Source organism: Andrographis paniculata, unplaced genomic scaffold (assembly GCF_009805555.1).
Source record: "Andrographis paniculata isolate CXL003 unplaced genomic scaffold, ASM980555v1 Contig33END, whole genome shotgun sequence".
Taxonomy (NCBI): domain Eukaryota; kingdom Viridiplantae; phylum Streptophyta; class Magnoliopsida; order Lamiales; family Acanthaceae; genus Andrographis; species Andrographis paniculata.
The window spans coordinates 235,103-257,803 of NW_026137566.1; the positions used below are offsets into that span (position 1 = coordinate 235,103).

Genomic DNA, 22,701 nt, shown 5'->3' on the forward strand with positions numbered 1-22,701 from the left:
CAGCAGCCTAAAGCTTCATCTAAGAGAGAGAGAGAGAGAGAGAGAGAGAGAGAGAGAGAGGAGAGAGATAGAGATGGGTGGAGGAGGTGAAGTTAGCAATGGGATAAATGGAGAGAAATGGACGGTCAAGATTCCTCAGATCAAATTCACTAAGCTCTTCATTAATGGACAGTTCCAAGATTCCGTTTCTGGTTTGTCTTCTCTTTCCTTGTTCTTGTTTTTTTCTTCTTTTTTCCGTTTGATTTCAAACTAATATTTATATCGTTTTGGCTAGTTGCATTGCAATATTATATATTTTTTTTTAAGTAAAAATAATCGTACTGTATTTCATTTTTATTTAAATTTAAAATATATCATTACATATGCATTTATTTTTTTTTATATAAAATAAAAAAATAAAAAAATCAAATTTTTTATATATTTTTATTAATTAATAAAATACTACTACTTTTTAATTTGCTATCAAACTCTAAAAGCTGTATTCAAATGGAATGAATGGAATATATTTTAATTATATTCCTTAACTTCTTACTCTGTTTTTTTTTTAATGATAATTTTCTTAATTATCTATATCAGAAAATTGTTTTTGTAAGGCTGTTTTATTTTTATTGAATCGTAACTTTATTCACTTGCAAATGCAAGAGAATATTTTAAGATCTTTAATTTTTTTTTTTTCAATAGCCAAGACAACTTTTTTTTTTCTCTCTCTTTTTTTTTTTTTTTTTTTTTTTTATCGTATCATTACCAAATTTTTTATATTAATAAATATTGTATTATTTCACTAAGTTTTTTAAGATATTTTTTGATTAATATTATAAAAATATGATATATATGAGAATATTTACATATATATTTTATATATTTAAAAATAATAATAATTCAACATGAAATGAGATTTAAATTATAGTATTATATTATATTGGTCATTGAAAATATTATTTTGTTCTTATGAATTTGTTTGTATAATAATAATAATAAATAAATAAAAATAATTTTATCATAATAAAATTATTTTTTAAAACATACAATAATAATAAAACAAACCTATTATTTTAGGATGAAGAAAATATATTTATATTATTAGACGTCTTTCCATTCATAATAATAAAATACTTTAAATTAAAAATACTAAACTCTAAATAAATTCATTGGCTCTAACTCCTTTAAATTTTTATTTTTCAATCGACGATACACGACAAAAAACACGTAACTCAAGTTTAGGCCGTGAATTATTATTATTATTATTATTTTCTTGTATATATATATATATGCATGTTATAGTGTTTTTCTTTAAAATAAATTTTTTAAAATTTTCTATTTGAATTATATATTTTTTGAATTTTTTTTCTTACTTAATATCCTATCAAATATTATTTTAATATAATTTTTTTTAAAAAAACACACTTATAATGTTAATTATTGCATATCCACAAGTAATTTTAAAATGGGTTATATATAATTTGAAAAATATATATAATTTTTTTTAGAAAAAAAATTATTGGGGAACCCTTTAGTTAAGCCTTTGTCTCTGCAAACATCCAAATTTGTTATATTTATTTTTCAATATGAATATTAAATAATTAATTTATATTAAATATGTAAAAACAGGAAAAACCTTCGAGACCATTGATCCCAGGACCGAGGAAGTCATAGCAAGTGTTGCAGAAGGCGACAAGGAGGATGTGGATTTAGCTGTCAAGGCTGCCCGTCATGCCTTTGATCACGGTCCCTGGCCTCGAAGTCCCGGAACTGTAAGCACTATATACACCTTCAATATAGGCATTTTTTTTTTATATATATTTTTTGTGTGGGTGAATTATGATGTTGATCCAATAATTGATATTTTTAAACTTTTGATGATTAAAATAAATATAGTAGGTAATATTTTTTTTATTTAATTTCTCTTTACTTTAATGATTTTGTATATATGTGTGGTAGTTAAGACTATTGACGAATGAGATATATAAATTTATTTTGTACTATAATTTTTTAAATGACTAAAATAATAAAATTACATTATTACATATTTTGATATTTCGAATTTTATATAATGAAAATAATGGTGTGTTTATTTCATTATTTGTGATATGTCATTTATGTATTTTTATCTGAAAAAAATTATATTATTTTATATCTTGAATTAAAAATAAATATTATACATGTTATGCATTTTTTTTTTTTAAAAAAATATTTGATGTTAATTTATACAGTGCTAAACAATATTGAGAACATGTGGTTGTAAATAAAATTTAAATAAAAAACTTCATATATCAATATTTATTTATTAGTTTTATATTAGCATTATCGATATTAATTCTACATATTGGGAAGTATATTGTTGTATTAGAATTTTCTACTTTAGGTTTGTTACTCTTTTTCTTTTTTTCTAATTACATTCAACTTTATTTTTTCGATGAAATATGATATCAAATATTAAAATAAAAAAAAAAAACAAACCCTTTTCTTCTATTTTTACATCAATTAGACAAATAACGAAATATATAATTTGTTAAATTTAAAATGTTTAGATCCAATTAACATAATTTTTTTAGTAATAATCTTATTTATTTTTTTATTGAGGGTTGTTAGGAATGATTCCATTATTGTTATATATATATATATACATATAAAATTTATAAATATTGTCGCGTATATACTTAAATGAATAACTTTTTATTATACTATACTAATAATGCTCATATACATTTTAGATGCTCGATTCATTTGTATTATACGTGTTAAAATAAAATATAATTTAGTTAGTTGAATATATATATATATATATATAGGCGATTATGGTACTAACAAGGAAAATATGAATAATAAATCAATAATAATGCAAATATAATATATAAATTGATATAATTCATCATAACACAAAAATATATTTATACAGTACACCTAAAAAATATTTTATGGCGAATTTTAAAATTCAACACATCGTCGTGTACTGATAGACATTATATGATATTATTACAGACACTATACTATTTATATTAACATAATACAAATACATTATATTAATTAACGATCTTGCGTAACATATGCTACTGTGATTTTAGCACATAACATACTTATGTAGGATGTGTTTGTTTGGGGGATTGAATTTTAAATCCACTATTCATTTCATTTTTCTCCCCCGAAAAACATCAAATCAAACACCTATTTTTTATTTTTTATATTATACTGAAAAATCAATTTTACATTCAAAACATCGCATCAACAGCTATTTATATCACATCGTACAATTATTCAAATTCAAATTTTTTACTAATCAAAATCTCAATTCAAAATCCAAAGCCCGCAAACAAACACACTAATATCTACCTGTTTTATCTGTACTATATAACTATTTTACGTGCGAAAATTAACATTTCTATATTTTATATGCTGATGATTTGTGTATATATATATATATATTTGGATCAATAATTGACAGTAAGATAATTATTTTTTATTAGGAGGAAGAAGGAAACAGTTGAATTTGTATATTAGGATAACATAAACAATTAACAGACACAAAATTAAAATATTTTTAAAAAAATAATATGAACCTTCACATCATAAAGTCGTGTATCACTAATTATGACCATATATGGTTTTGTTCAAGCGGGTACTCACGTAATTGTGTTTTGATGATTTTGTTTAGGAAATATCAAAACGATGACGTTTTAGTTAAGTTAGTTTAAAAAAGTATTATAAATCAATATAGGGTAAATAATTAATTAGATTGAAGAGAGAGAGAGAGAGAAAAAAAGAAAAAGAAAAAGAAAAAACGTAGGGAGGTGAAATAATTTTAAGAGTATTTAATCTTATTTAAAAATATAGGTTAAATTGATCAGCAGTATAAATCAATTTCGCATTTGAATAACATTCACTTCTTTCTTATTAATGTGTTCACTTATATTTTAATAAAATATAGGTTAAATTGATCAGCAGTATTTAATGTTCACTTATATTTTAATTTTGTTTTGATATTTTAATATGAAGTGTTGTTGAAGTAAAATAATTATTTAATGAGTTTTAAGTTTGATTTTTTTTAATAAAAAATTAAATTAAATAACCTGAAAATGAGTTTATTATAAACACAAGTAAACTAGTTAGGAGTTTATTTGATTTTGAATAATTTTTCTTTAAATTTTGATTTAAATAACATTTAAATGTAATATTTTGTAAAAAAAAAATATATATATTTACTAAGAACAAACTTAATTAATAGTATATCTATATATATTTTAATGTGAAATTCATATAAAAAATGGTAGTACATTCTCACAAAATATCATATCAAGTACTATTTAAACGGATCCACATCGTTTCTTCTTGATTCTTAGGAAAGGCGGAGAATAATGCTAAAGTTCGCGGACCTAATCGACGAACATCTCGAAGAGTTAGCGACATTGGACGCCATCGACGCTGCGAATCTCTATAGTCTCGGCAAGGGCTTGTACATCCACAACGCCGCCGAGCTTATCCGGTACTATGCCGGCGCAGCCGACAAAATCCACGGCGAGACCCTCAAATTGTCGAGGGAAATGCAGGGCTACACACTCGCCGAACCCATCGGAGTCGTGGGACACATCGTTCCATGGAACTTCCCGACGCAAATGTTTGTCATGAAAGTCGGGCCAGCGCTAGCGGCCGGGTGCACGATGGTCCTCAAGCCGGCCGAGCAAACACCTCTTTCGGCGCTTTACTACGCTCATTTGGCTAAGCTTGTACGCTTTCGACGATACATTATCATATTATTACTATCTTTGTCATCCAATTCTGTTCTCATTCTCTGTGTAAAAAATACAGAGAGAACGTGAACAGATTTCGATGATGGAGGTAGTATCTATGATTCTATATACAAATATATGTGCGCAAACATAATAATGTATATATCAATGTGTTTTGAAATGTGTAGGCCGGAGTTCCCGATGGGGTGATTAACGTTGTGACGGGGTATGGCCCGACGGTTGGCGCCGCTATAAGCTCTCACATGGACATCGACATGGTGAGAAACATTTTGTGCTTAAAATTCATTAAATTCAATGTTGGTATCGAGTGTTGATGTTTTCTTTCAATGTTTTTTTTCTGTGTCTTTAGGTAAGCTTCACCGGCTCCACAGAAACCGGGCACCGTATAATGCAAGCGGCCGCGACGAGCAACCTAAAGCCCGTGTCACTAGAGTTGGGAGGCAAGTCGCCGTTTATTGTCTTCGACGATGCGGATGTTGATAAAGTCGCACCTCTTGCGCTGGTCGCTTGCTTCTATAACCAAGTTAGTTGTTAAATTTATGCTAAACATCGAGCAATCATATTTTTCTTTGTAGAAATATGATTGGATCGATAAATTTATCCAGCCTAATCTTATGTTTATTTCACTTTTAAGTGTACACTCTTTGACACTATTCATCGTTTAGGGCCAAATATGTGTTGCGGGAACACGCACATTTGTTCAAGAAGGGATATATGATAAGTTCGTCGCTCGATTGTTGGAAGAAGTGAAGACATGGGTTGTTGGCGACCCGTTGGATCCAAATGTCAATCAAGGGCCACAAGTACGATAATCTTGCGACTTATTTTGTCTTTAAGTTCGTCGTCTCCCTTTTACATTATGCTACTTTGTCGCGATCAATACTATGCTTTGAAACTAGGTCGACAAGAAACAATACGAAAAGGTTCTTTCGTGGATCGACCGTGGGAAGAAAGATGGAGCCACATTGGTGGTTGGTGGCAAGGCTTATGATAGAAAGGGATACTACATCGAACCAACCATATTCACTAATGTCACCGTAAGCTTCGAAACAAACTATAAGCGCGCATAAATACATATAGTCTAGTATATAAACATTTCACGACTCGACCAACTCATCTATTATACACATTCTTGTTTTGTTGTAGGACGAGATGAGCATTGCCAACCAAGAAATCTTCGGGCCCGTTATGTCAATCATGAAGTTCAAGTAAGTTCGATCAATGAATATATACATAAGAATGATGTCTCGAAAGTCATTGAAACATAAACAAACGCCAAATCAATGACCTTTAATGTTTGAATTTGGATTTGAAGTCTGAAAATAGTAAAAATTCGAATTGAAATAGTATTCTATGTAATATAAATTGACGTATGATGTGATATTTTGAATAAAAAAATAATTTTAAAAAATAGATATATAATTTGATAATTCTTATAATAAGGGGTAGGGAAGGAGGGGGGATAGTGCGATATTTCTAATATCAAACACAATATTATATCCAGGACGGTCGAAGAAGTCATCGAGAGAGCCAACAAAACAAAGTATGGATTAGCGGCCGGGATTATGACGAACGATCTCAACATAGCAAACACTGTCTCAAGATCGCTCAAGGCCGGCACTATTTGGATTAATTGCTACTTTGGCTTCGACAATGACTTTCCCGTCGGGGGATACAAAATGAGCGGTTTCGGGAAGGACATGGGGATGGATGCCCTTAACAAATACCTTCAAATTAAATCCATAGCCACTCCAATATACAACTCTCCATGGCTCTAAACTATATATTCTATGATGTTCTTGTTTAATATCTTCACCTTGTTTCATTTCATCGTACCTTGGTGTGGATAATGATCTTCGATCATTGTAATAAAATTTGGTTATTTGTTTATACTTGGTTAATTATCCTTTATGTACTCAATTTAAAATCCCATTAAAATCTTGACTTGAGGATTAAGGTTGCATAAATAAATATACAAAAAAAATTCGATTCAAGGCGGCCGAACGTAATAGTCAATCATGTGTGGCAGGTAAGACCTGAAGACAACGTTTGAATCCATAACCTTATGTTTGAATATTTTTTATTTTTTTATTTTTTGATAACGTAGGAACCCGCAACAGTTACCCTTCGAGCGCGTTCGGATAAATTACCAGTCGAACCTAATAGTTTGCAAACTAGATTTTACAAGACAAGTCACATTAGAGGAACTATGTGTGGTAGACAAGACCTGGAGGCGTCGGTAAACTAGCTTATTGTATGAATAAAAATTATTTTAGAAAATGCGAAGGCAATTGTAATGATAAAATAATGGAAAATTAATTAAAAATATATGGAGAAGGTATAGAAGGGTTTGCTTGTTTAGTGTTTTGATTTGAATATATATATATTTATTTATTTATGTGAAGTATAAAAGTTTGGGTCGGTAATATAAAAAATAGTATTTTATATTGAACGATGACTTTATGACAGTATAATATATATATATATATATATATATATATATAGTGAGCTAACACAACAATATATAACTCGTAATTTGGCAGGCATTCTGAGATATGTAAATGTTACGTTTTCAGATGACAACAACATATTAACATTTTCATTTTGTGTATAAGAAACTTCAATTTAAAGACGAATCCTTTTGTGAATTAATTTTATTTATTTTTTTGTCCTAATTAAAGAAACTTATATGTGTGTATTGTGATAAATAATTTTAATGTAAGTATAGTAATCTGACTTAAGCTGCAAGATAATTAGTCATGTTGATTGGGTAATTAAATAATTGTATATGCTCTCCAACATTTTTCCCGTGTTCTTCAGATGTTTTAAAAATCATATTATTATTATTATTATTATTATTATTATTATTATTGTTATGATTATACAAGAATTCACAACAATTATCTTTAGAGTATAGTATAATATATAAACAGTACATCACAAACTTCTGTATAAGACTTAATTTTTAATTTATTTTTATTTTTATTTTTATTTTTGTTAAAGGTAATAAATTCTTAATAAAGATAAGTGAAAACTGAAAATACAATAATAAAGATAACGAAAGACCTGCAACAGATGCTTTTAAACGAATCTAAGAAATCTACAATCTAATGGGACTCTTATTTGCAGATGTATAATTAATGGTTGCATTTTTCTAACGGTTCGAGCAGACAGTTATTCTGCATCCGACATGATATCAGATCCCGACTAAATTTTGAATTCAAGTTCCACCGTCCCCATTTACGACATATGCATATGCAAATTTGGCATACTTGCGTTTCCTTAACAGTTGTGATAGTTATTATGCACATATGTATATGTATCTATATATATAGATGCAAAAGTGTGAACTAGTAAATATTTTCCCTAAACAACATCAACACTAGTCTCGACAACCTCTAAAAATGGAAGCCATAATCAACGAAGCCTCCCTCACTCTCTCTAGAAACTCCTCCCTCACTCTCTCATCCCCAAACAAACTCATCTCAACATTCATTCCCAAATGTTCACCCTTAAAAACCAACACTAGGCCTTTCCTCTTCCCTTCACTTCGTCGACACCATCGAGTCACCGCCTCCCTTCTCTCTTCCCCCCTCACCCACTCATTTCCCGACGACGCCGCAGCGGCGCGGAAAGGCAGCGACATCCTCGCCGAGGCTCTTCACCGCGAGGGCGTCCGGCACGTCTTCGGCTACCCTGGCGACTCCTCAATGGAGATCCTCGACGCTCTCCGCCGCCGCACGCCGATACGCAACGTGCTCGCCCGCCACGAGCAGGGCAGCATTTTCGCCGCCGAGGGATACGCGCGTGCTTCGGGATTTCCCGGAGTCTGCATCACGACTTCCGGCCCTGGTGCCACTAACTTAGTTACCGGCCTCGCCGATGCGCTCGCCGATAGCGTCCCGCTCGTCGTCGTCACGGGGCAGATTTCGAGCCACTTGATCGGCACCGGCGCCCTGCAGGACACTCCCATTGTCGAGCTGACGAGGCCGATCACGAAAAAGAATTACTTCGTCTCGCGTGTCGAGGAAATTCCGGCGATAGTTAAGGAAGCATTTTTTGTGGCGAAAACCAGGCGCCCGGGCCCTGTCTTGATCGATCTCCCTAAGGATGTCCAGATGAGCAAAATGGCGTGGAATTGGGACGAACCGTTAAGGTTAGGTGTCGAAGAGCGGTTATTACATAGCCTTCCCGAACCTCCGAGCGAGGCGTTGCTCGCTAAGATAGTAGATATGATCATCGAATCGAGGCGACCTGTCCTTTACGTGGGCGGAGGGTGTCTCGATTCGAGCAAGGAGTTGAGGCGTTTCGTGGAGCTTTCGGGGATTCCGGTGGCGAGTACTATGATGGCCTTAGGGACATATCCTTGTTCGGACGAAGAATTTTCATTACAAATGCTCGGATTGTACGGGACCGACCACGCCAACTACGCCGTGAACAACTGCGACCTATTGCTTGCATTCGGGACGAGGTTCAACTGCACTTATGTTGCCGCAGACAAAGAATCGTTTGCGAGCCAGGCGAGAATAGTTCACATTAACATCGATCCATCCGAGCTCGTAAAGAACAAAAATGTAGCGATGAGTTTATGCGCTGATATCAAGTTAGCCTTGAAAGGTATGAACTCAATGTTAACCGGACGCGAAAAGCCCGACTTTTCTACTTGGCGACGAGAGATAAATGCGCGAAAACATGGCTCTAACTATCGAATTATGTGCGCCGGCTATTGTCGCGATAGGGATCGATTCGACGATGTTATTCATCCTTGGCATGTAATTCAGGTTGACTATATAATAGTATAAATATATAATATATATTCTTACTATCTTAAATTTCAGGTGAGATGGTCATTTAACATTGAACTTTCAAGATACACTGACAGAGTTCTATTAATTTTTTTTATAGCGGAGATTAGTCATTTTTCAAAGTTAAACATGTTTTCGACTACGCAGGTTTTAGACGAGCTAACAAACGGGAATGCCATTATATGCACGGGCGCTGGGGAGCATCAAGTTTGGGCGACGCAATTTTACACTCACGAGCACCCGCGACATGTGGTGATGTCCGGAGGGTTTGGCCCGATGGGCTTCGGGCTACCTGCTGCGATCGGGGCAGCCATAGCTCGGCCAGATGCTGTCGTTGTGGATGTCGATGGAGACGGTAGTTTCCTCTTGAACGTCCAAGAATTAGCCACGGCGCGAGCGGAAAATCTCTCGTTGAAAATTTTGATTTTCAACAATCAACACTTTGGAATGACTGCGACTTGGGAGGACCGGTGCTGTCGCTCGAACAGGGTGTTTAGCTACCTTGGAAATCCGTTCAAGCCATCGGTTATCTTTCCGGATATGGTGAAGTTTGCCGAGGCTTGCGACGTCCCGTCGGCCCGGGTGGCGACGAGGAATGAGCTTAGAGATGCTATGAAAAAGATGATGGAGACGCCGGGGCCATACTTGCTAGATGTTATTGTACCGCTCGAAGATCATGCCTTCCCTTCGGACATCGGTGGTCCGTAGGGATATATTTATTACTCTCTCTGTCCATTTTATATTTATTTATTTATTTTTATTATGTAAATGAAGAAACATGGTCAGTTTTCTAAGGTTTTTAATATTTAGCATTTTTAGATGCAAAACCCAAAATCTCATAAATATAAATATATGATCGCATATTTTATAAGTCAAACATGATGTTAATTTGACTAGACGGGCTACTCTTGGACAGCAGCTTCTCTAAGGCTCTAATTTGCCTAACAAACCCTTAACTATATAACTAATGGGCTAAGGTTTTGTTTGAACTTAGGTTTGATGGGTTTGGGCTAAAGAGATTGGGCTGAATTCGGTAGGCTGGGCTGGCTAGACTAAGGAGTGATCAACTAATTTTATTTATTGAGTGACACATTAGATTAGGCCTCGAACGTCAAAATTTTCAACATATAATATATGCATTTAAACTTAATTTCATTGATTAATCTAAAATTCGGTTCGAATCAGTTCAATTTAACGGTTTGACAATTCAGTTCGTATATTTTGTATATCCCTACCCTTTGATATTGTTTAATAAATAAAGATTGTTAAATGACCATATCTCACCTCACTCATCTGACATTGAGTTTCTAATACATGTTAAATGATCATCTCATTTTTAAAATTTAAATTTGCTCTAAATGTATAAGTTTTAAAAGTACATCACTAATTATTACTATGTCAATCAACAAAAATGCTAAAAAATATTTCAAAGTAAGCAAGCGATGTTCGATCTTCGAACATCCCCTCGCAGCGTGACTAACTAAATCAGGAAGCTACCACCGCCGTCAATGTCCACAACAAAAGCATCTGGCCGCGCCATAGCTGCGCCAATAGCAGCGGGAAGTCGAAACCTCCATCGTGCCAAATCGCTCCGGCATCAATTCATGCCGAGGGTGCTTGGCTTTTGCGCGTAAAACACTTGTTTGTTATTTAGTTATGATTAATGTGTGAATCGATCTATGCATATATGTGGCGATTGAAGTGTGGTAACAACATTTATGGTCTTATTTTCATGATGTCGATGATAATAGTATGATTAGATATATATATATATATATATAGTATAAAAAAGGCAAAAATATTTTTTTGATAACAATAAAATAAATATCAAAATAAATTTGAATGAGGCAGTATTTCATTTAATATGTGATGTTTATGATTTAAATTTGACAGTGATATTGTCCAGTGAAATTGGTTGCTACTTATGTCTATTATGTCTATTGTAATGTATTTTCATGTTATAAATAAATATGTCAAAACGGGTTAGTGGGGCGGATTGACCCACAATCCACCATAACCCGCAAATAAGTGGGTTGTTTGCGGGCCAACCCGCAACGGGACGGATCAAAATTTCATCAGCCAACCCAACCTACCGGCGGGTGGCGAGCTAAGCGGGCTAGCCCATGGATTTTTTAAAAATATTAAAGAATATTAATATTATAAATATTTTCGTAATTAATATTTAAAAATAGCTAAAAATAGTTTTATTATAAAATTTAAATAATAAAGACGAACAAAACAAATTATGAAAAATCAAAACAAATAACAATGTCATGAATAACATAGTTAGAGAAGAAAAACAATGTGTAAACAATATTGATAATTTATTTAAATTAATGATAATATAAATTTTATTTTATTCGTCTTAACTTATTTATAACGGTGTATTTGTAATTTATAAAAAAATAAAATATATTCTTATATTATTATTTGATTAGTTTTATTATAATTTTTTAATAAGCCCGTTAAAATGCGGGCCTAAATAGGCTAACCCGCATTGGCTCAACCCATTTTGACGGCTTTAGTTATAAATACACAAAAATAAAAAGAATTTATTTTGTTCTTTTTAGGATTGATTTTGATTTTTTATTTTAAATTTTCATTTGAATAGTAATTTAATTGTAATACTTTTTATAGGGGTGACCAATATAAGTATATGCTATAGGGGTGACTAATATATATTTATACATATTTTAATATATTTATAATACAATATATATATTATATTATAAAACAATATATGTTGAGATGACCATATAACATATATTGACTAAATTAAATCAGCACTATATTAATTTGGTTGGATGATGACAAAATATACAGCCTCCATGCCCATGTATATATACACATACGTAGTTGCAAAAGACATATATGAACGAGAAATAATAATAATTTCCTTACCTAAAACTACTACATCAACACTAGTCTCGACAACCTCTAAAAATGGAAGCCATAGTCAACCAAGCTTTCTCCTCTCTCTCTCTCTAGAAATTCCTCCTTCACTCTTTCATCCCCAAACAAACTCATTCTCAAATGCTCATCCTTAAAAATCAACACTAAGCCTTTCCTCCTCCCTTCACGTCGTCGACACCATCGACTCACCGTCTCCCTTCTCTCTTCCCCCCTCACCCACTCATTTTCCGACGATGCCGCGACGGTGCAGAAAGGCCGCGACATCCTCGCCGAGGCTCTCCACCGCGAGGGCGTCCGCCACGTCTTCGGCTAGCCCGGCGACGCGTGCATGGACATCCTTGACGCTATCCGCCGCCGCACGCCGATAAGGAACGTGCTCGCCCACCACGAGCAGGGCAGCGTTTTCGCTGCCAAGGGATACGCGCGCGCTTCGGGATTTCCCGGTGTCACGACATCCGGTCCTGGTGCCAGTACTTAGTTACCGGCCTCGCCGATGCGTTCGCCGATAGCGTCCCGCTCGTCGTTGTCACGGGGCAGCTTCCGAGTCACTTGATCGGCACCGGCGCCCTCCAGGACGCTTTCATTGTCGAGCTGACGAGGCCGATCACGAAAAAGAATTACTTCATCTCGCGTGTCGATGAAATTCCGGCGATAGTTAAGGAAGCATTTTTCGTGGCGAAAACCAGCCGCCCGGGCCCTGTCTTGATCGATCTCCCTAAGGATGTCCAGCTGAGTAAAATGGCATGGAATTGGGACGATCCGATAAGGTTAGGCGTCGAAGAATCCTTATTACAGAACCTTCCCGAACCTCCGAGCAACGCATTGCTGGCGAAGATCGTAGATATGATTGTTGAATCGAGGCGACCTGTCCTCTACGTGGGCGGCGGGTGAGTCAATTCGAGCAAGGAGTTGAGGCGTTTCGTGGAGGAGCTTTCAGGGATTCCGGTGGCGAGTACTATGATGGCCTTAGGGACATATCCTAGTTCGGACGATGAGTTTTCATTACAAATGCTCGGATTGTACGGGACAGACCGCGCCAACTATGCCGTGAACAACTGCGATCTACTACTAGCATTTGGGATTAGATTATAAAAATATAACATCAATACTCATTTATATCATTAAAATATAAAATTAATTAATTATTAATTTATTAGAAAATGAGACCAAGACGGGACTGACTGCCTAAAACATAAAAAGTAGATCAATTTTGGGATGAGAAAATATCAAACACACAAAAAAAAAAAAAAAAAAAAAATAGAATTTAAAAAATAAAATATCTTCATCCAAATTATTATTATTTTATTAAAGAATTTATATATTAAAAAATTAAGTTTTTTTTTTTTTTTTTTTTTTTTTTTTTTTATTTAGAAAAGAAATAAACAACCAAAAACTAAAATTTCTAATCTACCTCCCTAACACCGACGCGCTCAAATCCTCGATTCCAAATCAATTGACGGCGGCGGCCGCCCTCCCCACCTTCACACCGACCTCGAATAGCAGGAATGGGAATGGGAAGAGGAGGAGCGATTCTAGAACCTCATGGGATGGGACGATATTCTAAGCTCAGCTCGTCTCCGCTAATCACGATTTGGATTTGGTGAGCCATTGACTTTGTTTCTCCAACTTGAAGAGTAATTTTCAACACATTACATTACTGTACCGTAGCTCACGATCACGATTGCTTTGATTAAATCTTCTGCTTCCATTCTAGTTTGGATATTGAGAATCTCTATGAGTAACGATTTGCGTTGCATTCAGTTTGTTGATTTTGAGTTTGAGTCGATGTCGGTGGGATTTTACCATTAATTTGAATTTTTGTTCAGTTGAACTGTATCGTTTGCTTTTCATTTACTATTGGTTGAATGTTCCTCGGATTTCAGAGAGTTAGTTCAAATTTTGTGGATTTGATCGGGTGATTCTTCACGTTTTGCTTGCGAATCTGCAGTTCAGTTAAGCTTCAGAAGTTGAACTCATCATCCTTTGATTTGATGTTTGTGCAAGAGTTTTAGTTACACTGTGAGCGTATCATTTTGAAGTGGAGTTCGTATCACTTTTATTCGCATGAGTTGGTAGATTAAGTTTATGTGATTGTTCTCTCATATAATGCACCTTTTTGGATTGATATCTTGTCCGTACGCACTTGACTAGGCTGCTGTGCCTAATTTTTGCTCAATTATAATCTCATGATCTATGAACCCCCTTAATTTTTTCTTATGGTCTTCGATTGGAACTTGACCTTGGCATTACTTTGGTAATAGATTCTCGCAACAACTATTATGGTGGAGAGTCTACTTGGCTCAATCTCATTCAGGTATTCCTTTCTTAATCCGACTGAGAAGTGTATTGCCACTCACGACACTAACTTTTATGTTAAAGGTCGATATGCGCAATCTTCCTTGTCAATTTTGTTGTAATTGGAGATCTTCTTGATCATACAGCTTTGGAAAAGATTTAGAGGAAGTGATAAGCCACCAGCTCACCTGGGCTCCAGTAGAGATTATAACGTTGACATGATCCCTAAGGTTCGTATTGTTTTTACACTGGTGGACGCCCTTTAGATTTTTCTTCAATCAATACGTGCTATCTTGACATAGTGCAGTATATCATGATGGCAAATGGTGTTCTTGTGCGAGTCCTCATTCAAAGCTGTTGATGGTAGCTTTGTTCGCAACAAAGGAAAGATATTATTATTGTATCTTATCATTTGTCTCGTTTTGCGTTCATGGACGACTGCTGATTCTCCTAACTTTGTGGTAAATGAGTGCAACAGATTCACAAGGTTCCAGTTTTTCATTTATGTCCAAGATTTTACTAAACAAACTTGTGAAGAAGAAGAACCAAAACAAGAGCAAGAAGTATAAGAGGAAAGAAATACCTTACTGAATCGCCTTGCCACTTGCCCCTGCTAAATCAAATCTTTAATCAAATCAAAAAAATAATTAAAACAGCCATTTTACTACACAAACTTGTGAAAAGAGAGAAGAAGAACAAGAAGAAGAAAACGTACCATTGCAGCCCTAAAAGAAGGAGAAGATGACGTACCATATATTGCAGCCCCAAAAGAGGAAGAAGATGACGTACCATATATTGCAGCCCCAGAATCAACAATATTGCTCCCTCCGTTTGTTTTTTCATGGAGTTTTAGAAATATTAGTATTATACTGGGATAAAGTAGAAATAAAAGTTAGTATTGTATGATATAAATGTAATGGTATTTGTGTAATATATTGTAATTGAAAGAATATTTGTAAATACAATTACTAAAAAAAAAATGGATATTTTGTTATGGGACGAACGCAAATGAAAAAATGGATAAATTGTTAAGGGATTTGAGAAATATAATTTTAGGAAATTCATTTGTAATGTATGGTACGACTTGTTTCAACAGCTATTTCTTTTTTTTTTTTTTTCAAAATTTACCTTATTTAAATCTCTTAGCTGTTTTTTAAAATTTATTTAAAAAGTTACCATATTTAAAGTTACTTATATATCCCTTCTATTTTTAAATTTATTTAAAAAATTACTATATTTAAATTTATTACTATGCTCAAAACCTAGTTTGTTCAGTTTAATTTCTGGTTATTCAAAATTAATAAATTAAAACTGAATCGAAATCGAAATTTATAAATTCAATTTAGTATGATTTTCTTTTAATTGTAAATGGATCTAATAATATTATTTTAGAAATGTATACATTAAACTATATATTTAAATATATTAGATATTTTGAGCTATATTTAAAAATATTTTATTTTATTTTTATAATTAAAATTTATTGAACTTCTTTAAAATATATTGATTTTCTTTTAATGGAAATTTAAATATTTTCTTTCAGCACATAATATATATATATACTTTAAAAAAAAAAAAATTAGTCAATTTTATTCTATAAATAATTTTAACAATTTCATACTTCAAGTTTTAATTTTCTTTTGTGGGCATGTTGGATTCATATCTTAATCTATATTGGTACCAACTGATAAATGATAAAATTTTACTTAGTGTGTGTATGTATGTATGTATCTATTGAACCATTCAATAGATGGTTGGGAATGACGTGGATTGCATATATAATAAACTTAAAATATAAGATAATGTAACAATTCACCTTTCTTGTAAAATATATATGATGATTAATGAGTGCTTACACTTGTGGATGTAACGTTAATCAATATTATTTATATGTAGTTATCGACTTAATAGATAATATTTGGGGATCGTTGACTTTATACAATAATTTATATGTTCATTAAGTATATATATATATTTATTATTTGTAAGTTGATCTATCAATAATAAAATTTTATATTAGTAGATGTGTATATGTGCATAATAATTAAGATACGGTACTAAATTATAGTACTAGACAGACTTAGCCCTTATCATCTGGTTCGGAGGCGCCCTTGAACCCCCAAGCCGGTTTGCCCCTCGACCCCACTTGCTGACTGGACAGCGAGACTTTCGTACAATATCTCTCAGCTTTTCATATGCGTTGCGACATCAACAATTAAATCAACGGTACATTTTACATTTTGTAATCGCGACTCTTAAGGAGGGATTCAAATTTTCAATCTAAAATCAATTGGTATTAGGTGCTGTGACATTTCACCCTTAAAATCCATATAATATCAATACTAATTCGGATACCATAGTTCTGATATCATGTTAAGAAAGATATCTAAACTTTTAATCTAAAATTAATTGATATTAGGTGGAGTGATCTTTTATCCTTATAAAGTAAGATGAAACAATATTCGACAACGACACATAATTTTATTAATTCACAAGACAATTATAGCAAGTTTCTATCCATAATTTTAAGTATAATGAATATATATATATATATATATATATATATGAGCTTCGTGGACGAATAGGAAACAACATTTTTGGTAGTGGGTCACTGTCATTTTCTGGGACTATTTGGGGTAACGTTTTTCTATATTTTACCAACTCTTAATTGATAAGACAAAAGTGTTTTGGTTGAACAAGAAAACACAATATAAATTTTAAATTTGTGGACCCTTAAGATATGTTCATTTTACAGTATATATATATATATATATATTTTATTTTCTCCACTGTCTAATCGTTAATTTTTTATTTTTATTTTTATATATATATATATATATAAAAGTATTAAATTTTACTGTGTAAAAGATCATATTCAACTTAGTTTTTAAAACTAAAAAAATCCAGCTAAATGCTATGTCGACAAATTATAATTTATTAAGTGTATATATGTTGATGGTGTGAAATAGCTATAAGCTGAATTTAACAATAAGATGAAATTCCAATAAATGTTTACATACAAATGTCATACCATAAATGTCTCTATTTCAATTGAGTTCGCTATGATGTTAGGATTAGTTTGTTTAACTAAATATTGGAAAGCTATTGAGAATTCTCATTTCCAGCCACAAAACTTTTTTCCATTTAATTTCAAGAGAAAAAAAATATATAAACACTAAAGAGAAAAAAAAGATTATCTTTCAAACTTTTTTTTTTTTTTATTTTCAAGAAGAGATGCAATAGAAAATTTCAAGATTTGTGCTTATTAAAATAGTATCATGATTAATCAATTAAATTAATATTTTTTACTTATTGAATTTAACTTTCGATTGAACTGGCAGGGTAAGAGAACTTGTAACTATAAAGTCATGAGTTTAATCCTGGTAACATCTTCTCTGTCGAATATGTCTCATACTATTGAGCAAATAGGTCCCACAATCATAAAAGGAAAAAAAAAGAAAAAGAAAATAGAAATGAATAATTGGCAATCAATGTTTGGCATAGTAATTGGTAAACAGGTGGAAGCAACTAAGTGGATAGTGTTTGACTAAATCAAGTCAAAGTATTGTTGATGCTATTTTGTTAATTTGCATATAATAATCAAAGAAAGAATAAGCAATTTATTCCCTCATTTTCTAGTCATTTAAGCAAATATTAGTTATATATATATAAGCATGATCCATCTCTTTTTAACTTAGATTTAAAATCCCAATTAGGTAGGATGTCTTCTAATAACAATATTGAGGACTTAATATTGTGAAGGACTTTTTCAAACTAATTAAGCATGATTTGTCACACTTTTATGTATTATATTTTTATGGATAAAATCACACAAAAGAATTGTTTGGAAATTGCATTTGTTATCACATTATGTCCATCCTTGGTTTAATCATATGATTTTATAAGATCATATTTTGATTATATAAGTGTTGTGTGTTATTTTGGAGTTTGATTTAATAAACTAGTTTGGTTTTTGATTCATATAAGTAAATGAAAAAAATTTAATGGACTGACCGAAAATAAAAATAAAAATAAAATATACTATGATTTTGTCAGGAATGAACAAACTCAACACTAATATGACAGTGTACACTTTGGACTAAGCCGGCACGAATTTATTTTTAAACTTTCTTAAAAAAAATAATTAATAGTAAAATTCATATGAAATTTATTGTGGATTCTTATTCTAATATTTCTAATGTGGACTTTTGCATTCCAACAGTTATTTTATAAAATATTATATCATATATTCCTACCGTCACAAATCAAAAGGGCTTTTTGGAATTTTATAGTAGATTAAAAAATAATATTATTTTATTAGTTAGTAGAAATGTGTTAAAAGTTTTTAATATTTTTAACTTTTGACTTTAAGTATAAAGTAATTGTATATGTAATATTAGTATATTTTTAATTTAAGTAAAAATTAAAAGATATTTTAGTATTAGTGTATAATTATTTTTTCTAAAATAAGAAAGAGAAACTTTAAAGTGAGAGATAGACAAAAATAATTAAAATGATACTTTGAATTGAGACTGAGGAAATATTATTATAAACAAAATTCAAATTCCAAGTGCAAAGAAAATGAGCCACCCAAGTAACAATTTCTTGTATGGAAATTCAAGTCAAATAAAGGCACCAAATACAATACTAACAATTCTCCCAACTCCATCTATTAAATATGTAAGTGGTGGAAACCAAACCAATCCAAACAAGATCGATCACTTTCCCACCAAACCCCAAAACAAATTAACCAAAAAAGTCTTCAAGATCGATCGATCGATCATTCAACAAATAATCAAGAATCAAACCGCACTGAATAATAATTCTCCAGGCCAGCCAAGAGTTAATGGAAGGGCTCATCCCAATGGTCTACAAATCCCTCAGGAAGAACAAAGCCCGGCGAACATACGAATGCCTCTCCTCCGGCACAGCGCAAACATACAAGATCGAAGAGTTCTATGCGAAAGATGATCTTCAAGATCAATACATCAAGAATTATATTAATAGTAGCGCTCCCGCTGGGGCTCAGCATCGCCGGTGCAAGTCTGTGCACGTGGATAGCACAATGATGGTCGATAAGGATGAGGCGTATAGGCCTAAGCCGCAGCTCGTGAGGTTCCGGAGCCATAGAATGTTCTCGTGCGTCACCGGCGGTTAGAAGAAGCCTTTGATTTGTTGTGGTTTGAAATTGGTTTGGAAACAATTATATATATGGATTACTACTCTTGATTTTCTTTCTCTCTCTCTCTATATATATGTATGTATTTATGTATATTGATTTTGTGCACTGCTAGCTAGCTATTAGGATTGATCATTTTATGGTCTTGTTACCATGGCATCAATCTAAGAATAAGACATTTCTTGAGTGATTTTGGTGTAAGAAAATAATGTTTAATTGAATGTTTTGTAAAAGGAAAAATTTGTATATTTTTTGGGGGAAGACATAGTCCAAATAGTAAAAAATTGAAGGTTTGGGTTAAAAGAAACGGACCAGTATTTTAATTTCTGCAAATCCTTCTACCAGTTTAGATGTTTTTAAATATTGTGGGAAGATGCAACTTGCCAATTTTTATTTATTTTTAAGTTTAATTTCTATTTTTTTAATTTTTTTTTTTTTGTCGCGTTACTAGGAATTGGACGATATTCATATTGCTCATTCAAAATGGCTCAAAAAAAAAAAGAACCAAGATTTGAAGATGCATTGATGTCTTTCGGTTTTTTGTGCATATGAGATCGCTTAGGTCTTAACATGATTTTATTATTATTATTATTATATTTTTTTTCTAATTTATTTTATTTATTTATTATTTTCTAATTATTTTTGCCTTATTTCTTTTAGGCTTTAGAATTTTGAAATTATAAGTATTTATTTGTTTCTTTGATTTTTGTTCATATATTGGATTTATGTTATTATAACATGTATTGTCAACTTATACCATATCTACTATCAAATTATATTTCATGTAATAAAAACAAACACATCCTTTATCACTTTGTTAATTAACTATTTGGGAAAGTGTTGACTTATTTTCATGTTCAGCAGGAGAGGTATGAATCTATGTTTATACTCAACAAGGAAAACTACAAAATTTGCCATGCAAATATACATATGGCTTCACGGGTTCGTTTTTATAAGTCTTATCGAAAATCAAGTTTATTCGTTATCCAATATATAAAGAAATGATGGTAGAGAACAACACGGATATGGAAGTGCCTGAAGAGCACCGAAGAGATTTTTCTCTTGAAGATGATAGCGATAATTATTGTGTTGTGAAGTTCAAGTTAAAGTCCGAGATGAACTTAATTATTGTATATCCAGCCGGAGAGCCCCTTGGGTTGACCGTCCAGTTTATTGAGTTGCGTATTAAAGTTTTTGATATATACTTGTATTATATCTCTAAATAAAACAACAAATACTAGTGAAAATACTTGGTTTGGATATTAAAATAATAGTAATAATAATAATTCTAATCGAACTTGGTCAGCAAATATTTATCTTCTTGTGTATTTTTTTTTTTATTGTTTTTGAGTTCCAATTTCCAGAACAATAATATAGCAATATCCATAAAATTGGAGGATGGGACGAAAAGGTTGGTAGAGAGGTATAAATATTGTTTAAGCCTGTAGTAGGTGGGTTGAAAAGCTGTAAATTCATGTAGAGGCAAAATAATAATAATAATAATAAATTTTAAAAAAAAAAAAAAAATTCTAGTATTCATGTTTCCAAGTTATAATATACTCCCTCGGACCTGTCCGAGAACTATAGTTTGGATTATGTTTGACACGAGATTTAAGGAATATTGGTATTATATGAGTAGTGGGTAAAAAATACGAGTAAAATATTTTTTTTGCCCTTGTGAGTGTATCAGTGTAAAAAATAGTGGCAATTGTGTAATAATAATGAAAAAGTAAAGGTAATTTTATAGTGATATGATTATTTATGAAAAATGAGACTATTGTTTTGATAAAGGTAAAAAATGGTAAACATAACTATTGTATTGAAAAGGTGGGAGTATATTATCTAGTTATATTATTATTATTATTATTATTATTATTATTTTGTTGTAAGAGTGCAACATGTGATTGCGGTGCTTTCTTATTTTAGAATAAATAGAGAAATTAAAATACGATAAATTATAACATTAAAATACACTTATATACAAATTTTAAATGATACTCCCTCCGTCCCACATAATTTGTTTCTATTTTCTATTTTCGTCCGTCCCACATAATTTGTTCTTTCCTTTTTTTGGAAAATTAATTATACACTTTAATCATATTTTAAAATTTAAAATTTAAATTTTTTTAATCTTAATTAAACTATTTAGTTATCTTAATCTTAATCTATAATTATTTTTACTAAATAATAATTATTTTTACTAATACATTTCTTAATTGCTTATTAATTATATTTTACCTAAATTCCCGTGTCTACATCAATAGGCCCATGTTACATGGGACGGAGGGAGTAATAATCTAGTTGTTTCCCTGTAATTTCCTAAACAATTATAATTTTTTTTTTTTTTTTTTTTTTGGCTAAAAAGGTGTATAAAGTCTACAAGTATTTGTAAAATTTTGGGTAATTAAATTATATATATAATACTTCATGTTTTAGTAAAAATATACACAATATTTTATATTTAATAAAAAATAATTCATCAATGATCTATTTAATAGTTTTTTGAAAACAAATTGTTATCTATTTTTTTCAAAATGCTATAAAATAAAAAATTGATCAATTAATTTTAAAATATAAAATTTGCATATTTACAATAAAATATTTTCTTTGGATGAAAATGATATATTTTTTTAATTTATTTTAATCTGACACAAAGATTTCACGTAATCAATAAAAAACATTATTGAAAGATAAGGATAAAAATCATTACAAATGATAATAATATAAAAAATATACATATAAAATTTGGTATGAAAAACAAGAAAGA

At 31.6% G+C, this 22,701-nt stretch overlaps 3 protein-coding genes, 1 long non-coding RNA gene and 1 pseudogene across 6 annotated transcripts; all 5 read left to right on the forward strand.

The window, feature by feature from the left end:
• On the forward strand, positions 1-6,632 carry LOC127248359 (aldehyde dehydrogenase family 2 member C4-like). Its single transcript, XM_051270655.1, has 9 exons — positions 1-191; positions 1,609-1,751; positions 4,335-4,718; positions 4,910-4,999; positions 5,092-5,265; positions 5,408-5,545; positions 5,642-5,779; positions 5,889-5,950; positions 6,247-6,632. Exons 1-9 carry the CDS (start codon positions 74-76, stop codon positions 6,518-6,520), a joined length of 1,521 nt encoding a protein of 506 aa, XP_051126612.1. The 5' UTR covers positions 1-73; the 3' UTR covers positions 6,521-6,632.
• Positions 6,633-8,123: 1,491 nt separating this feature from the next.
• LOC127248296 (acetolactate synthase 2, chloroplastic-like) lies at positions 8,124-10,272 on the forward strand. The gene is made up of 2 exons (XM_051270572.1): positions 8,124-9,523; positions 9,695-10,272. Exons 1-2 carry the CDS (start codon positions 8,147-8,149, stop codon positions 10,253-10,255), a joined length of 1,938 nt encoding a protein of 645 aa, XP_051126529.1. The 5' UTR covers positions 8,124-8,146; the 3' UTR covers positions 10,256-10,272.
• Positions 10,273-11,055: 783 nt separating this feature from the next.
• LOC127248247 (acetolactate synthase 3, chloroplastic-like) lies at positions 11,056-13,632 on the forward strand (annotated as a pseudogene).
• Positions 13,633-13,853: 221 nt separating this feature from the next.
• On the forward strand, positions 13,854-15,766 carry LOC127248291 (uncharacterized). Of its 2 annotated transcripts, XR_007838055.1 has the most exons (4): positions 13,854-14,060; positions 14,722-14,774; positions 14,902-14,985; positions 15,063-15,766. It is a non-coding gene; the product is annotated as an uncharacterized LOC127248291 (long non-coding RNA). The 2 variants fall into 2 exon arrangements; XR_007838054.1 differs by having other exon boundaries at positions 14,902-15,766.
• A 3,611-nt stretch (positions 15,767-19,377) lies between these two features.
• Positions 19,378-21,173, forward strand: LOC127248307 (uncharacterized). 2 transcript variants are annotated; one of them, XM_051270582.1, is made up of 2 exons: positions 19,378-19,908; positions 20,796-21,173. In XM_051270582.1, exons 1-2 carry the CDS (start codon positions 19,602-19,604, stop codon positions 20,807-20,809), a joined length of 321 nt encoding a protein of 106 aa, XP_051126539.1. In that variant the 5' UTR covers positions 19,378-19,601; the 3' UTR covers positions 20,810-21,173. The 2 variants fall into 2 exon arrangements, with proteins under 2 accessions (XP_051126539.1, XP_051126540.1); XM_051270583.1 differs by having other exon boundaries at positions 20,799-21,173.
• The last annotated feature ends 1,528 nt before the right edge of the window (positions 21,174-22,701 follow it).